At 46.2% G+C, this 13,440-nt stretch overlaps 3 protein-coding genes across 7 annotated transcripts; 1 reads left to right on the forward strand and 2 right to left on the reverse strand.

Moving 5' to 3' along the window:
* Positions 1–112: 112 nt before the first annotated feature.
* LOC108040205 (glucose-6-phosphate 1-dehydrogenase) lies at positions 113–4,949 on the reverse strand. 2 transcript variants are annotated; one of them, XM_017117535.1, is made up of 4 exons: positions 4,645–4,949; positions 1,691–1,950; positions 1,416–1,633; positions 113–1,353 (listed from the first exon to the last, which is right to left on the reverse strand). In XM_017117535.1, exons 1-4 carry the CDS (start codon positions 4,661–4,663, stop codon positions 276–278), a joined length of 1,575 nt encoding a protein of 524 aa, XP_016973024.1. In that variant the 5' UTR covers positions 4,664–4,949; the 3' UTR covers positions 113–275. The 2 variants fall into 2 exon arrangements, with proteins under 2 accessions (XP_016973024.1, XP_016973025.1); XM_017117536.1 differs by lacking the exon at positions 4,645–4,949 and adding an exon at positions 2,390–2,507.
* A 28-nt stretch (positions 4,950–4,977) lies between these two features.
* On the forward strand, positions 4,978–13,367 carry LOC108040204. 4 transcript variants are annotated; one of them, XM_017117533.2, is made up of 3 exons: positions 4,978–5,083; positions 10,709–11,662; positions 12,085–13,367. In XM_017117533.2, the coding sequence occupies exons 2-3, from the start codon at positions 10,789–10,791 to the stop codon at positions 12,996–12,998; spliced, it is 1,788 nt and encodes a 595-aa protein (XP_016973022.1). In that variant the 5' UTR covers positions 4,978–5,083; positions 10,709–10,788; the 3' UTR covers positions 12,999–13,367. The 4 variants fall into 4 exon arrangements, with proteins under 4 accessions (XP_016973022.1, XP_016973021.1, XP_016973020.1 ...); XM_017117532.2 differs by lacking the exon at positions 4,978–5,083 and adding an exon at positions 7,696–7,828; XM_017117531.2 differs by lacking the exon at positions 4,978–5,083 and adding an exon at positions 8,663–9,067.
* On the reverse strand, positions 5,616–7,369 carry LOC108040206 (RNA polymerase II subunit A C-terminal domain phosphatase SSU72). Its single transcript, XM_017117537.2, has 3 exons — positions 7,050–7,369; positions 6,724–6,982; positions 5,616–6,652 (listed from the first exon to the last, which is right to left on the reverse strand). Exons 1-3 carry the CDS (start codon positions 7,274–7,276, stop codon positions 6,551–6,553), a joined length of 588 nt encoding a protein of 195 aa, XP_016973026.1. The 5' UTR covers positions 7,277–7,369; the 3' UTR covers positions 5,616–6,550.
* Positions 13,368–13,440: the final 73 nt, after the last annotated feature.

The following is a 13,440-nucleotide window of genomic DNA, read 5'->3' on the forward strand; positions in this document are numbered from 1 at the left end:
GGTTGCCATATGTTGTTTCTAGAAAAACATGAAACCACAAGAGTATCGTTGGAAAGTGCTCTATAATTTATAAACTAGATATTAGCGAGTTTAAATGAGGAGAGCTCAGGTCTAACGCTATTTCATAAATTTAATAAAAAAATTCTTGTACAAACCAAAAAAGATTACAAATAACCAAAGAATACATATAGTTATGTACATGCATGTGTAAGGACAGAGAGATGTATCCTGTGTGAAGTGAGCCCATCCCGAATCGGTGCGGTCCGATCGACCGCTCAGAGATTGGACGTGGCCGGCTTGCCGCCGTGCCACTTGTAGGAGCCGGAGTACTTAAAGTTGTTCTCCTCGCACTTACGGTCCGCCTGCTTGGGACCGCGGGAGCCGTACTGGTAGGTGATGGGCTGGACGCGCTCGCGCTCAATTTTGTGCAAGATGGGCGTGAAGATGCGCCACGCCTCGCGCAGCTCGTCCGAGCGGACGAAGTGCATCTGGGAGCCGCAGAAGACGTCGAGGATGAGCCGCTCGTAGGCATCCGGCAGGTAGGAGTCCTTGTAGCGGTGCTCGTAGGTCAGGTCCAGTTCCGTCTCTTCAATGTCGAAGGTGATGCCGGGGCTCTTGGTCATCATCTTGAAGTACAGCGCCTCGCCCGGCTGCACACGGATGACCAGCTCGTTGCGCTTCGTGCTGCCCTCGAAGATGTCGCCGGGCACGTCCTGGTACTGGATGCGCACCTCTGCCTTGCGCTCGTTGAGCGCCTTTCCGCATCGCAGGATGAAGGGCACGCCCTGCCAGCGCTCGTTGTTGATCTTGAGCACGCCGAGGGCGTAGGTGGGTGTAGTGGAGTCATTGCTAACGGTAGGGTCTTCCAGGTAGCCGGTGCGGGCATCGTCGGTGGCACCCTTCGGATCGCCCAGGTATTGGCCCAGCACCATGTCGTCGAGTGTGAGGGCCTGGATACTCTTCAGCACCTTAACCTTCTCGTCGCGGATGTCGTCCGGGTGGCAGCTGACCGGCTTCTCCATGGCCACCAGCGACAAGATCTGCAACAAGTGGTTCTGCATGACGTCCCGGATGATCCCGAACTCGTCGAAGTAGCCACCACGTCCCTGGGTGCCAAAGGGCTCTTTGAATGTGATCAGCACCGAGGCGATGTTCTCGCGGTTCCACGTCGAGCTGAGGATCTTGTTGCCGAAGCGGATGGTCATCAGGTTCTGGACCATCTCCTTGCCCAGGTAGTGGTCAATGCGGTATAGCTGATCCTCCTGGAACAGTCCGGCCAGGTGGTCGCTTAGCGCCTGCGAGGAGGCGTCGTCGCGACCGAAGGGCTTCTCGACGATCACGCGGTTCCAGCCGCTGTGTAATAACAGTAACACATGTAGTAATCTATTACGATTTCCCTTTGATCCGCTACTCACCAGGTCGACATGCATATCTGCTTGATGTTGACAGTCACTTCCTCGAAGACGCTGGGCGGTAGGGCCAAGTAGAATATGCGGTTCGCCTTGTTCTTGTTCTCCATCAGCTCCAGCTGCTGGTTGAGCAGCTCAAATCCAGTGCGTCCGTCGTAGCTGCCGGCCACGTACTCATTAAGGGCCCAGAACTCCTCGTACTTCTTCTGCTCGTGTGTCTGGAGCTGAAAGAATTCGGATGGGTTAATCCTAATGGGCATTGGTCAGAGAGCGGAACCAACCTTCATGTACGGCAGGCACTGCGTCTTGAGGCTGGAGACCGTCAGCTTGGACCGGGCATATCCGCAGAATTTGGTGGGCTTGGGCAGCAGGTCATCCCGGTAGAGCCACCAAAGCGTGGGGTAGATCTTCTTCTTGGCTAGGTCGCCCGACGCTCCGAAGATCACGAACGTGTGCGGGATCTTGCCATCGAAGTGGGTGCCCTCACAGATCATTGTGGGGGACTTGAGAGACTTTATTATGAGATCCAGGGCGGTGTGATCTGTGGATTAAGCGGGGCTTATTAAAACTTTTTACCGTCAACTGATAAATTTAGCTTGAAAAATTGAAAGCTATAGGAATACTGGGTTACTGGGGTGGGAATATCCTTGGAAAGAATTCAACTATCCCGATCCCCTAGCTCCTAGCCCATATAGTAAAATAATTACAATACCGCAAAGTCTCTAGAAGTCGAATTAGCTTTTCGGGCAAATAGTTGTTTGCTATATCGAAGTTCGACTGTATGTTATAAGGTCAGAAACGCCTCCCATTGTCCGAATAAAGAATCGTGAGCCTTCCTTTTAATGCGAAATCCGAATGTTTAGGAAAACTATTTTACACTTCTTTTATTATTAGATATTTTTAATAACCTTGCACATGAACTTTATTTTATATTCATAGATCTTTTATAGATTTTCTGCGATCAGTGAACACGCACTTGCCTTTTGGTCCGGATGTTGAGGATGATGAGGAGCTGAGGACTCACCAAGGGCCTGAAGCAAAGTGAACGTTCACGGCCGAGTGCAGACTTTATTAGAGTTTGTCGGAGCGGGAGAGCGATAAGTACTCGATAAGACCTGGATCCGTTGTCTAATCATCGACGGTAGCCGATGACTAGTCAAGTAATCCGCTAGAGAGAGCTCTGCCAGAGGTCACCCTCCGAGCCCGATTGTCAATCCGGTGAAGGTGAGGGTGTCAGTCGGCTTCCAGATCTCGGAGCAGACCAGGTGGTGCCAGGGCGGAACAGTATCAGGTGCGGAAGCTTGGACAGGTGCGCGCGCCTATCTTTCGATGCGGTTGCACAAACCGAATAAACTGCTGCGCTGCGGTTGACTTTAACAAGGTGTAAGCGATGCACCAGGCAGCGACGTCGACGCGAGCGTCAGCACAAAGTGCAAATGACATGTAACAGGTATATGCGAGTTTACATATATCCAAAACTTGGCTTCGGAATAAGCCCCGGCAGTCTGGGCTGATCGTGAGGCGAGAGTACGTCAACGGACGATCTACACCCCTTAAGGTTTATACTTTCAGCGTGAAGCTATCAGTTCCACAAAGACCAAAAAAGTTGCAAGTGAAAAAATCTTATCCCATTTTACAAGAGCTAATGTATCTATTCTCGAAGAAATAATATATTCAAAAATTTTAAGCTCAAAGCAAAAAAATCAAAGAAATGGTAAATTTGCAGATGACTATGACTTATAAGTTAGTGCAAGTCATTATGAACAAAACAACTTTTTGAAACCTACGAGATATAAATATTTGTACTTAACGAAAACAACTGAGTCCGCATTACACAGCGAGATCTTTGGAATCAGGTCAGGATAACTACAGGATTAGGATTGGAGATATATTTATCTAAAATATCCCTCAGCAGGTTCATTTAACACTTTCGAAACTCTGTAACACCTAATGGTAAATACAAATTTCATAAATCAATAATTTTATCAAATCAAAACAGGAGTAGAAAAATAATTTTAACTACATCAGCAAAACTTTGAATCTACTAATAATAACATTTTTCTAAAAAGCAGGAGGTTAATAAAACTTTAATGAGATGTGAAGTAATGCATGGCTGAAATAAAATATTTTAGTTTCTGTTTCATCGTAAGTCATTTAAAAGTCAGACATTTGTATGTATGGGACCATGGGGATCGGTCACGTGATAATACGGACAAGGGTAAACACACTTAAACTCTTCAAAGAGAACTTTCTTAGTTGTGAAGTAGACAGCATGAGATCTGGAAGATCTGTGGAGCAAATCCAGATGGGATGACTAATCGGCTGATTGTGGGTTCCTTCGCATACCTAGAGCATGACTCAGAGACCATTACTTTACAGTAGAGCTTTTAGAATTCGAACTTTCTGAAATCGATAACTCTGTAACTGAAACTTGTCGCCTATTAACAATTGAGTGTTATCATGAACACTTTGATCTATTCGAAAACTCGAAACTTTCTTAAATAGGTGCAATGGTTCGCGTTAGGGAAGTGCTACTGTAATCTCGGCCGGATCGCATTTGACATTGACACAGACGAAAGCGAAGGCATTGGGGCAAGGAGAGTCGCAGGTCGGAGAAGGAGAACCGGAGGAGAAGGAGAACCAGAGGAGAAAGAGAGACAAGGCGAAAGAGAACAAGGTAATGTGTTTGAATGAATTATAATGCCAAGCGGGTTTTTGTTTTGGAAAGGCTTTTCGTAAAACTCCACAGGTGGGTTAATTATATGTGCGTAGAATGCATGTATGAATGCATGAATGTATGTATGTACATGCTCCAATGTCATTGCCATAGATAATGAGAATGGAAATTGGAAAATGGAGAACGGTGAGCTCTCTCGACCCGCGAAAGGTTATTGCCGGGCTCTAATCTTCGGGCAGTGGGTTTGGGAAACAGAACGACTGTTTGTTTGTGATGGCCTATGGCCAAGAGCGGCCACACGTCATCGGTTGGTAATTGGAATGGGGGAGTGAGAGTAAGAGTGCGAGTGAGAGGAGAGGGCAGGAGAGAAGAGAAGAACGGGAAGATTGAGCGGCCGGTGATAAGACAGGTTCCGTTGTTTTTTGTAGGTGACCCCAGACGAAGAAGGAACACATTTGAAGGGCGCAACCGCAATCGCCCACCTGACGCGACAGTGATCGCGGAAAGTATCCACTTAAAGCCGAATGTAAAAACTTCAAATTTCACTACGATACTTACCTTCCTTTTGCGTTGCCATCTTGACCCGAGCTGTCCGCACAAAGAAACAAAAAAATAAACACTTAGCCGCTTTTTCTGACAATAAACCCAATGGTTTTTCTGTTATTTGGCCTGGAGATTTCACCAGTAAAACGCTGTTTTGACGGTCGTCGGTTTAAGCAACCTTTGTAATTACGGCGAAGAGTTCACTATTGAACGTTGTTGTGCTATGTTTGGGCTGTATTTAGCAATTGAGTGCGGAGTTGAATTGCGGAGCCCTCGGTAGCACAGTATTGGAGCCAAGCACGATCATTCCCTGACTGACTGTAGCATGAAAAAAAGCGACGGCGGCGGCAACGGCGACGGCACTGCCAATGGCAACAACACCAACCGACGCTTTGTAACACCGACTGCGAGTGCCGATCGCAACCAGGGGCGGATGCGGATCTACGAAAAAGCGGTAAGTGAAGTTATTTATGATTTTGAACATTATTTGATTTGACCATTTTGATAATATATTGTGAGTATAATACAAAAATGTATATTAATACTACAAAAATCTGAGAATTAAAGCCCTTTGGCAGCACGAACCCCCAACTTATCGATCCTTTTTTTTATTCAAGCCTTTGCTTGAAATATTTTAATAACTTCCAGTCATTTCATTATTTGGGACTAGCGACAAAAACATCGATGAAAAGCTTTAAAAAAGGCTCTGACAATTGTCATTTCTAAAATGATTGAATTTAATTCTTATGGTTTTTAAAAAAAAACCATAGAACATTTTTCCGTCTTTTATGTCTTTGTGTAAAACGTTTTGGCAAAGCTTAAAATGAATCGGTAACGATTTAGAAATGCCTGTGTTTTTTTTTAAACAACACAAATATGAGCATTCAAAAACGAACTATAAAGTATCTTTACTAAGTGACATGATATTGTAAATGTACATTTACATTACAAATAATTAGATGTTAGATTTAATAATGGTGAACAAATTTCAGATGTCAACAAGAAAGCCGCCTCAATTGGCGTACGTTTTTATTCCAATCATTACAGTGAACACAATTTACGTAGTCAAGACCCTTGAATGGTTTATTAATTCACCATATCGAACTGGCACTGTATTTAGTTTTGTGTATTGGCGCCCGTTTCAGGCCTTTGGCTATTTTTTAAAACGCACAGTGATCTTCAGCTACCAATTTAGGCTATGAAAATGGCAGGCGTGTAGCCCTGTCTGAACAACTCGTAAAACTATGTTAGATTATTAACTACGGCCCCTGCCTACGAGGGCCCAATCCCGGTCCCAGTCCCGATCCGCCCCTGGCTCCATGCTCATTCACACACGCACACGCACGGATTTGTGTGCTGCGAGTTTTGTTTACATACATATATAAAACTGATCGGATCGGATTGGATCGGCGCGGAGAAAGGAGAACGGGGAGCCAGATGTTTGGCCCCTGTTGCCAGCTGGGGGAAACGAAAGCCAGTGATAAAAGCCGGGGACGACGAGCAGAACGACCGCGGCTCGACGGCCGGAATACAAGAAATACGGACACGTACATATACTACATTCAAAGGGTTTCGTTTCGGAGCCTCACTGTTGTAATGGACGCCAATTGTTGATGTGTGTTAATTTCATATTCAAGAGCCAGTGCTTGCAGGTGAAGTGTGGATTTTGAATCGGATGTGGATTTGGATGCGTGCATGTGTGTGTGTCCGCTGCAGCGATGGCCCCTCTCTATGTACAAAATTCTTAGATACTAGGCTCCCAATCCGGGACCCGCAGCCCTACGTCCTATGCTCCGCGTTCGGTGATCCCGGTCTTCGGGAAAAAAAACCAACGGGAACCACTCGGCGCAGGGAGCGCAGGGAGTCTACGGGATTCTGGTGTTGGTATTGGAGCTGGACACGAACTGTTTAACGTCGGTCGTCAGTAGAAGAGCACCGAGTGCAGGATAACCCGGTTGCGACGCTCCTCAAACTCCTGGATCATTTCGTCGATGTCGTTGTCCAGGTCCATGGACTTGGCCATCTGAAAGGTGCACGAGAAGAGGGGAATTAGGGAAATTCAGAAACCAAAACTACTACGCTTGCGCATCGTACCAAGTTTATCATGTCCGTGATGAGAAAGGCGCCCATTAGCGCGTCCTCCGCGTTGTCCACCACATCCACGTTGATAACGTGCACGGGCCGGTTGTCCACAGAGGTCAAGGACTCCATATGCAGCACCACCAGGTCGTAGACGCGCTCCTCCACGGTCACGATGATGTCGAACTGCTCTTTGGTTTCCTGGAAGCGCTCGGGGCACTTCTTGATGCGCCGATTGCGGTCCAGCATGTGCAGCAGGCCGTTCTGTGTGTAGCTGCGTGGAAGAAGAGGCGAGGATCGGATTAGCCAACGGAATGCGGACTGGCGGGCGCCACACTCACAACTCCTTGTCCTTCGCCTCCAGGTCGCGGTAGATGTCCTCGTAGCTGGTGCCGAACTCGTAAACATTCGGCTTGTCGAACGCGATGCCCGGCAGCTTGACGCGTTCGCCGGTGCCGTAGGAGCGCACGTTGAAGCCCTTCTTGGCCAGGAAGTTGTGCGCCTCCATCGAGCGGTTCATGTTTGAGGAGCAGACCACGGCCACGGAAAGTTTGCTGGGATCAGTCATGTCTCTTTGGCAGTGCGGTGCTGTAGCAGTCGGTTTGCAAAAAAATTGTTCACCCAGTGTTACCGTACGACACCAGAAATAAAGCCTTTAATAGAGACGGAAAACCACCGATAACGATTAAGACATCGGTGATATCGATGATTGGCGGGGTGTCATCAATGTTTGTTCACCTCTACAAATCGATTGCTGGCTCTACTCGCTAGTTGTGGAGTACGTCTCCGCTAACTGTGGAGTAAATCTCCTCTAACTGTGGAGTAAGTCCCCGCTAACCTACGGAGTAAGTCGCCACTTACTGTGGAGTAAGTCTCCGCTAACTATCGATAAATGTTGTATATTCGATAAGTTTTTATTAGTACTCGGAGTGTACTCCAGCTGGCAGTTTATCAACACTGCTGACCAGTTCAACGCAGTCTGGCAGCATTGACTGTCTTGTTTTTAAATGCAGCCGAAGCGAGTTCCGATATAACAAGCGCCACAAGTTTGAATTCTTTAAATCGCGATTCGTCAAAATTGGCATGCTACCGTAATACACTCAGGAAAGGGCAGCCAAAGGTACTGCATGCAGGCATGTACAGTTGAAATTTGCAGCCCCAATCAAAGCAACAACCACAAAATAAGAAACAGCAATAATAACCAACCGACAACAACCTTCCAGTTTGGAGCTCGTGGAATGCGGCCCAGCAAGTTGGTGCCGTTGCCACCAACTCTTTACCTGTGTGTGGCTGTGGTTGAGGTGTGCGGTGTGTGGTGTGCGGTGTGTGGTGTGCGGTGTGAGGCAGGAGCAGCCGCATCGCGTGTGTTGCGTGTGCTTGTGAGTTGAGCAGGTTTGCAGTAGGCACAGTGGGTCGCATTGCTTGCCATGACGAGTCCTTTGACTTCGATGCACCTCGAATCGGTTTCGAAATCGGCAGCATCCGTATAAAACTCAATATTCGACTCAGTGGCGTGCAGTTTCTCCTTGCACTGTCCAACGAATAAACTTTCAATTACTAAAACCTTTAAGCAAAGCCCAATATTCTTCAACTGCTTCTGAGTTAAAAACCCGCTGCGCAATGCTCAATAAACACATTTTTGATATTTTAATTAGATATTGTTATGTTATCAAATCAAAATGCTTCTATCAAGAAGAAGAAAACCGCTCAATGTAAAGCAGATACTGGGGGGTCAATAATTTTTTTGAATTTTTTTATAAGGGATAAATATTAAAAAGTACGTATACTATTTTCACACTTTACTTTATTTATTTAATTTTTACATGGCAAAAATGTTTTTGTGAACATGATCCCTTTTGATCATTTGGGTGCCACAGTACCGAGCGGCGCTTGAAATTGGCTCGTTCCCCTGCATCTGCCTCTGCTCACCTGTCCGTGAGAGCGGTGTCTGCCTGAGTGGATGAGAGCGGAAGAGCGGGAAAACGGGAAAAAGAGAGTCCGTGTCCATTCACTTGCCAACTGGTTGGGCGAATGGCCATACCACAGTTGCCGGCGGCGAGAGCCGAAGCGCAGTTATAGTATCCGAAGTTATAGTATCCATATTAGTCGTACTTTGTCACTCGATCGGTCACCGCGTCGTCCACTTGTCGTCCGCTCTCTGCTCCGCTGGGAGGTCGACAGATCGGCTCGAAATCGACTGGATCTGGTGCGGATGAGGACCAGAAGGAGGCGGCACTTGGGACCGCACTTTGTTGATCCGCCAATTACCGATTGTCCGGCGCTTTCTTCGCACGGCGACGGCCATGTAAAGGTCACAGGTCAAGAACGGAAATTAAAGTACCAAAAAAAGAACACGGAGGTAAACCCGTTTTACAACCCGCCAATTGCAATTTGTCTTTCGTTTTTAGCTTATTGGCCAAAACCGCAAGAAAGGCAGGTGGTTTTTGGTGTAACAGTCTATATACATATATTCTTGATCTGAAGATACATTCTTGATCAGTCTGTCCGTTTAAAAATTAAGATCTCTTGAAGTAATCAAATAAGAGACGCTATAGGGCTAGATCGAATAGAATTCGACTAATCCTACGCAAACCGCTACAACCTAGCAATGTTTTGGTTAATAAATTAATTAGATTGGTTGAAAATTCAGAAACATGTTATGGGTTGAAAAAATCGGAAATTTAATTCAAATGCTCTTCATTTATAGATACTGTTATATCTTGTTTATTTAAACCAGGTTATATTATGTCAATATTTTTGGGTCATCTCTTAACATCTAAAAAAAATGGATCGAATTTGTTGACACGTTTGTTGTTCACATATGTATGTATTTTCTTTGTGCTGTGAAAAGCCGTATGGTCAGCAAAAAAAGAGTTTCCAAGTAACCATTAGATTTCCGTCGAATCTGACTGGTACAATGGGAACCTTACTATCCTTCAAAATGTAGGTATTAAAGTTGTAATTGTATTTTTATTTTATTGTATATAAATTTGATGGTTCGTAACAATTTTAAAGCTCGACACGAGTGTAGTTTAATGGTCTACTAATTAACCAAAGTTTATGGAACAAGTAGAAGGAAGCGATTTCTCATAAAGTACATATATTCAAATGGATGAAAATCCATTATAAATATAAGCATATTAAAGACGGTTTTATTTTAACTAAGATCTTAACTAAAGATATTTTTATGTTGCTTATACCTACAAATCCTGAATGTTCCGTTCGAACAGGGTCTTTAAAAATGGTTTGTCTACCTTTTTTCTGTCTGCAATTTAATAAAGGTGCATGTAAATGGCTCAAAAAAATGCAAATTAGATGAAGTGAATGGAAGTACCGGGTATCTTATTGTCGAGGACTTATACATTGCCGTACTGCAGTTGCTTTTGCTTTTATCCCCGCATTCAAAGTGCTGCTGGTGAAAAGTTCTTCGCCATTTCTAATTACACAATACATGCGATGCACGATGCACATAATTTATGGGAAAGTTTCGCACATGCACGGCCACTGGCGAAATGAAAGTGCCCATCAAGCGATGGTTTTTCAGAGCTACCAAACTACCGTTACAGATAGCAGTTAGTTAATACTCAGTATTAAATATGCGAAAAACAGTTCTTATATAAATTTCGCTTACCCTGGTTTATCTGTTTAATTTTTTTCAAAAGATTTTGCCCTTTTAGTTTAGTGCTAAACCCGTTGCCCTTTACGACATCCATTATAGAATATGAAAAATATACATATAAACAATTCTTTTTATTGATTAACTATTCTTATGAATTAAAGTTTTGTATGCTTATGACCCTTATCGTTAATGCAATCGATATCATCCCACTCTATTATTTAATAGAATATTTATTCATCCTTACAAATTTAATTTTACAAACTGTTACTATTTTAAATACTTTTCTTTGCATTCAGTTAAATTTTTTAATTATATTGGTAATTGATGCTAAGAAAAAAGTGATTCTTATCCCTTTTTTCCATTTATTTCTTTAATTTGTAGGTCGTTTAGTCCTGATTTTGCGCAAGTTCCTTGGCACGCAGTCCAGAATGTGATCGGAGTGAGGGGCCAAAACGCCGGAAATGCTGAAGCACGCCTCGACTACAAGCAGTGCCGCTGCGACCGCCACCGCTGCCGTGGCGATAAACCCGCTCTCCACTTTGCTGGGCGGCCAGCTGCTGCGCACCGCCGCCAACAGCAGCAGCAACATCAATTGCAATGGCAACAGCAACAGCAACTGTAACAGCAACACGAATAGCAACAGCAGCAGCAACAACCACACTGGAAGCAGTGGCAGTGGCCACAACACACCCCCAGTTGTGGAAGCGGAAGCGGCAATTGCTACAACTGCCACTGCCACCACCACTGGCAGCAACAGCAATAGCAATGGCAACGGCAACAGCAACACCACCACCAACGGTGGCTCACCAACACCCGCAGCAGCTGCTGTGGCCAGCACGGCGCGTAACATCCACCTGCGACCGCCGCAGCCGCTGAACATATCCGCCCTGAATGCCTCCGCTTCGAGCACGCTGCTCACCGAGAACGCCGGTCGCGTAGGCAACTCCTCCACGCTGCTGAATATCGCCACGCCCAGTACGCCTCTGAAGCCGCTGACACCGCTGACGCCGCTCACCCCGCTCAACCAGCTGACCCCCAACGGACACTTTCTGGGCAACGGTAGCGTGCACCACCACACCTACACCAACCAGCACATCCTGGCCAGCAGCGGTGGCCATCAGCAGCAGCAGCAGCAACAGCAGCCGCAGCAACAGCAGCATCATGGACAAACGCAACAGCTTGCGCAGGCGCAGACGCAGACGCACAACCTCAGCCATGTGCCGCACAACTACAGGAACTACAGCCACCTGTCCGCTAATCCGTTGCACCACAAGCTGCCCAAGTCGGGACCCTCGCCCCGCGAGGCACTCACCAGCCTGGGACTGCTATGTTTGAGTGAGTATTCTTCAGAAAGAGTCTTGGAAAGATCCATCCAAAATTCTAATTTCTACCTTTTAAATAGCACTATCAGCATTAGGTTTTTAGGTTAATCAAAAAAAAAACAAATCTTATAGCTGAAGTGAGCTTATTTTCTAGTTTTATTTATAAATTTATATTGTATTTCAATTAAAATTAACATTTTATATTGAGACTTTATCTTATCTTTATCTTTATTACTAATAGTGTTTACCCCAAAAAAAACTATTGAATTGTACAAGTTTACTAGCAATTTAGATTGCCAAGATAAAGTCTCAATGGGGTTTAAAGATTAATTCGCTTAAATTAATGTTTTAAAAATAAAAATAAATTAAATGTATGTAATAGTATTACCCAACATTTCGCTCTAAAGCCGTAATTAATGCCCGTCTTCCTTGCAGTTTCTCTGCTCCTGGCGCTGCTCTCGCTTATCTTCCTGCTGAGGATCTCGCCGAACGGACGCGAGGAGGCCTTGGGCCGAGGTGCCGGCGAAGACTTCATCGTGGTCTACGACGTGACCCTGGCTTTGGGCGCACTCTCCCTGGCGCTGAACCTGTGCTGCCTGCTGGTCTGCGCCATCCAGTTCCTGTTCGCCACGAAGCTGCGCGAGCCGTCCTTCGAGGGACGCGAGAACCAGTACCTGGCCAAGTCCAGTGCCAGTCGCACCTGCGCCGTCAGTGGCTTCTTCATCTCCATACCGGTCTTTCTCACCGGCCTGATCCTGTACACCTTCAGCCACTTCCACTCGACGCCGGCGATCGTGACCAGCCTGTTGATCGGCGTGGGCATAGTCTTCTGCGGCGGCGCCATGGTGCACAACGTCTTCGTGTGGCAGCGCGAGAAGACCATCAGCTATAGAGGTGCTCCGCAGGGACTGGCCCACAACCTGTCGGTGATATCGGCCGCCCAACTGCCGATGCATCTGCCCGTGCCCGTGCCACTGCCACTGCCACTGTCCATGGCTCCAGGTTCGCCGTTCCACGGCTACCAGGGCCACCAAGTGCCTGCCCTGGTGCCGCCCTCCGTGACGGCGGTTTCGCCCAACCACTCGCACGGCAGCTTCAATCCCCTGCTCAGCAGCAACCTGCAACCCGGCTGCTGCGGTGGAGCGGTGGGGGCCATCAACTCCTCCTTCCTGGTGCGTCCTGCCACGGCCACGCCCCCCACGCCCACGCCCAGGAACCTGGCGAACAGCAGCTGCCTGACGGCCGGTCGCGAGGCCAGCGGATCGGTCAGCCCCGGCATCGGCATCCCGCCCACGCTGGACATGAGCAACATGTCCGTTCTGCTGCACGAGCTCTCCACGCTCGTCTAGATTCCGAGGTAGACCTAGCATAGACTTACAAATAGACGATATCCACCGCCCGCCCACATCTTGCCGAAACCTAGCTATAAGAACGCCTTTTGTAAATATATGTACATACGAACTATCGAGCAAATAACATTAGTATAAGTAAAAGTAATATACAACTGCAATGCCATTTTAATTTATTAAACCTACCGGTTGGCGGCAAAATTTAATCGTAGTTCTTCTACCCACTTTCTCTTTACGTTTCATACGATTTTTGCTCCGCTCAAAAGTTATCAACATAAAATCTCTCGAACAAAAAAAAATTATATTGGATGGAATTTCTAAAAGTTATACAAATTTGTATTGGTTCCCAAACCACAGAGTGTTTAATTAAAATTAAAGTATTTGTTCGCCTTTCAAAGTACAGTGTTCACCTATTTTCTTAAACTTTTTTCAAACGACGGAA

The sequence above is a fragment of the Drosophila rhopaloa genome, unplaced genomic scaffold (assembly GCF_018152115.1).
Source record: "Drosophila rhopaloa isolate 14029-0021.01 unplaced genomic scaffold, ASM1815211v1 contig_3, whole genome shotgun sequence".
Taxonomy (NCBI): Eukaryota; Metazoa; Arthropoda; class Insecta; order Diptera; family Drosophilidae; genus Drosophila; species Drosophila rhopaloa.

Excerpts from the sequence above, each read along its gene's own strand:
- LOC108040204 (XM_017117533.2), top strand. The coding sequence starts at position 10,789 with ATGCTGAAGCACGCCTCGACTACAAGCAGTGCCGCTGCGACCGCCACC. Across the intron at positions 11,663-12,084 it reads CCTGGGACTGCTATGTTTGA|TTTCTCTGCTCCTGGCGCTG; the intron begins GTGAGTATTCTT and ends TCTTCCTTGCAG.
- LOC108040205 (XM_017117535.1), bottom strand. Across the intron at positions 1,634-1,690 it reads AGTGCCTGCCGTACATGAAG|CTCCAGACACACGAGCAGAA; the intron begins GTTGGTTCCGCT and ends GAATTCTTTCAG. Across the intron at positions 1,354-1,415 it reads CAGATATGCATGTCGACCTG|CGGCTGGAACCGCGTGATCG; the intron begins GTGAGTAGCGGA and ends GTTATTACACAG.
- LOC108040206 (XM_017117537.2), bottom strand. The coding sequence starts at position 7,276 with ATGACTGATCCCAGCAAACTTTCCGTGGCCGTGGTCTGCTCCTCAAAC. Across the intron at positions 6,983-7,049 it reads GAGGCGAAGGACAAGGAGTT|CTACACACAGAACGGCCTGC; the intron begins GTGAGTGTGGCG and ends TCTTCCACGCAG. Across the intron at positions 6,653-6,723 it reads TCACGGACATGATAAACTTG|ATGGCCAAGTCCATGGACCT; the intron begins GTACGATGCGCA and ends TGCACCTTTCAG.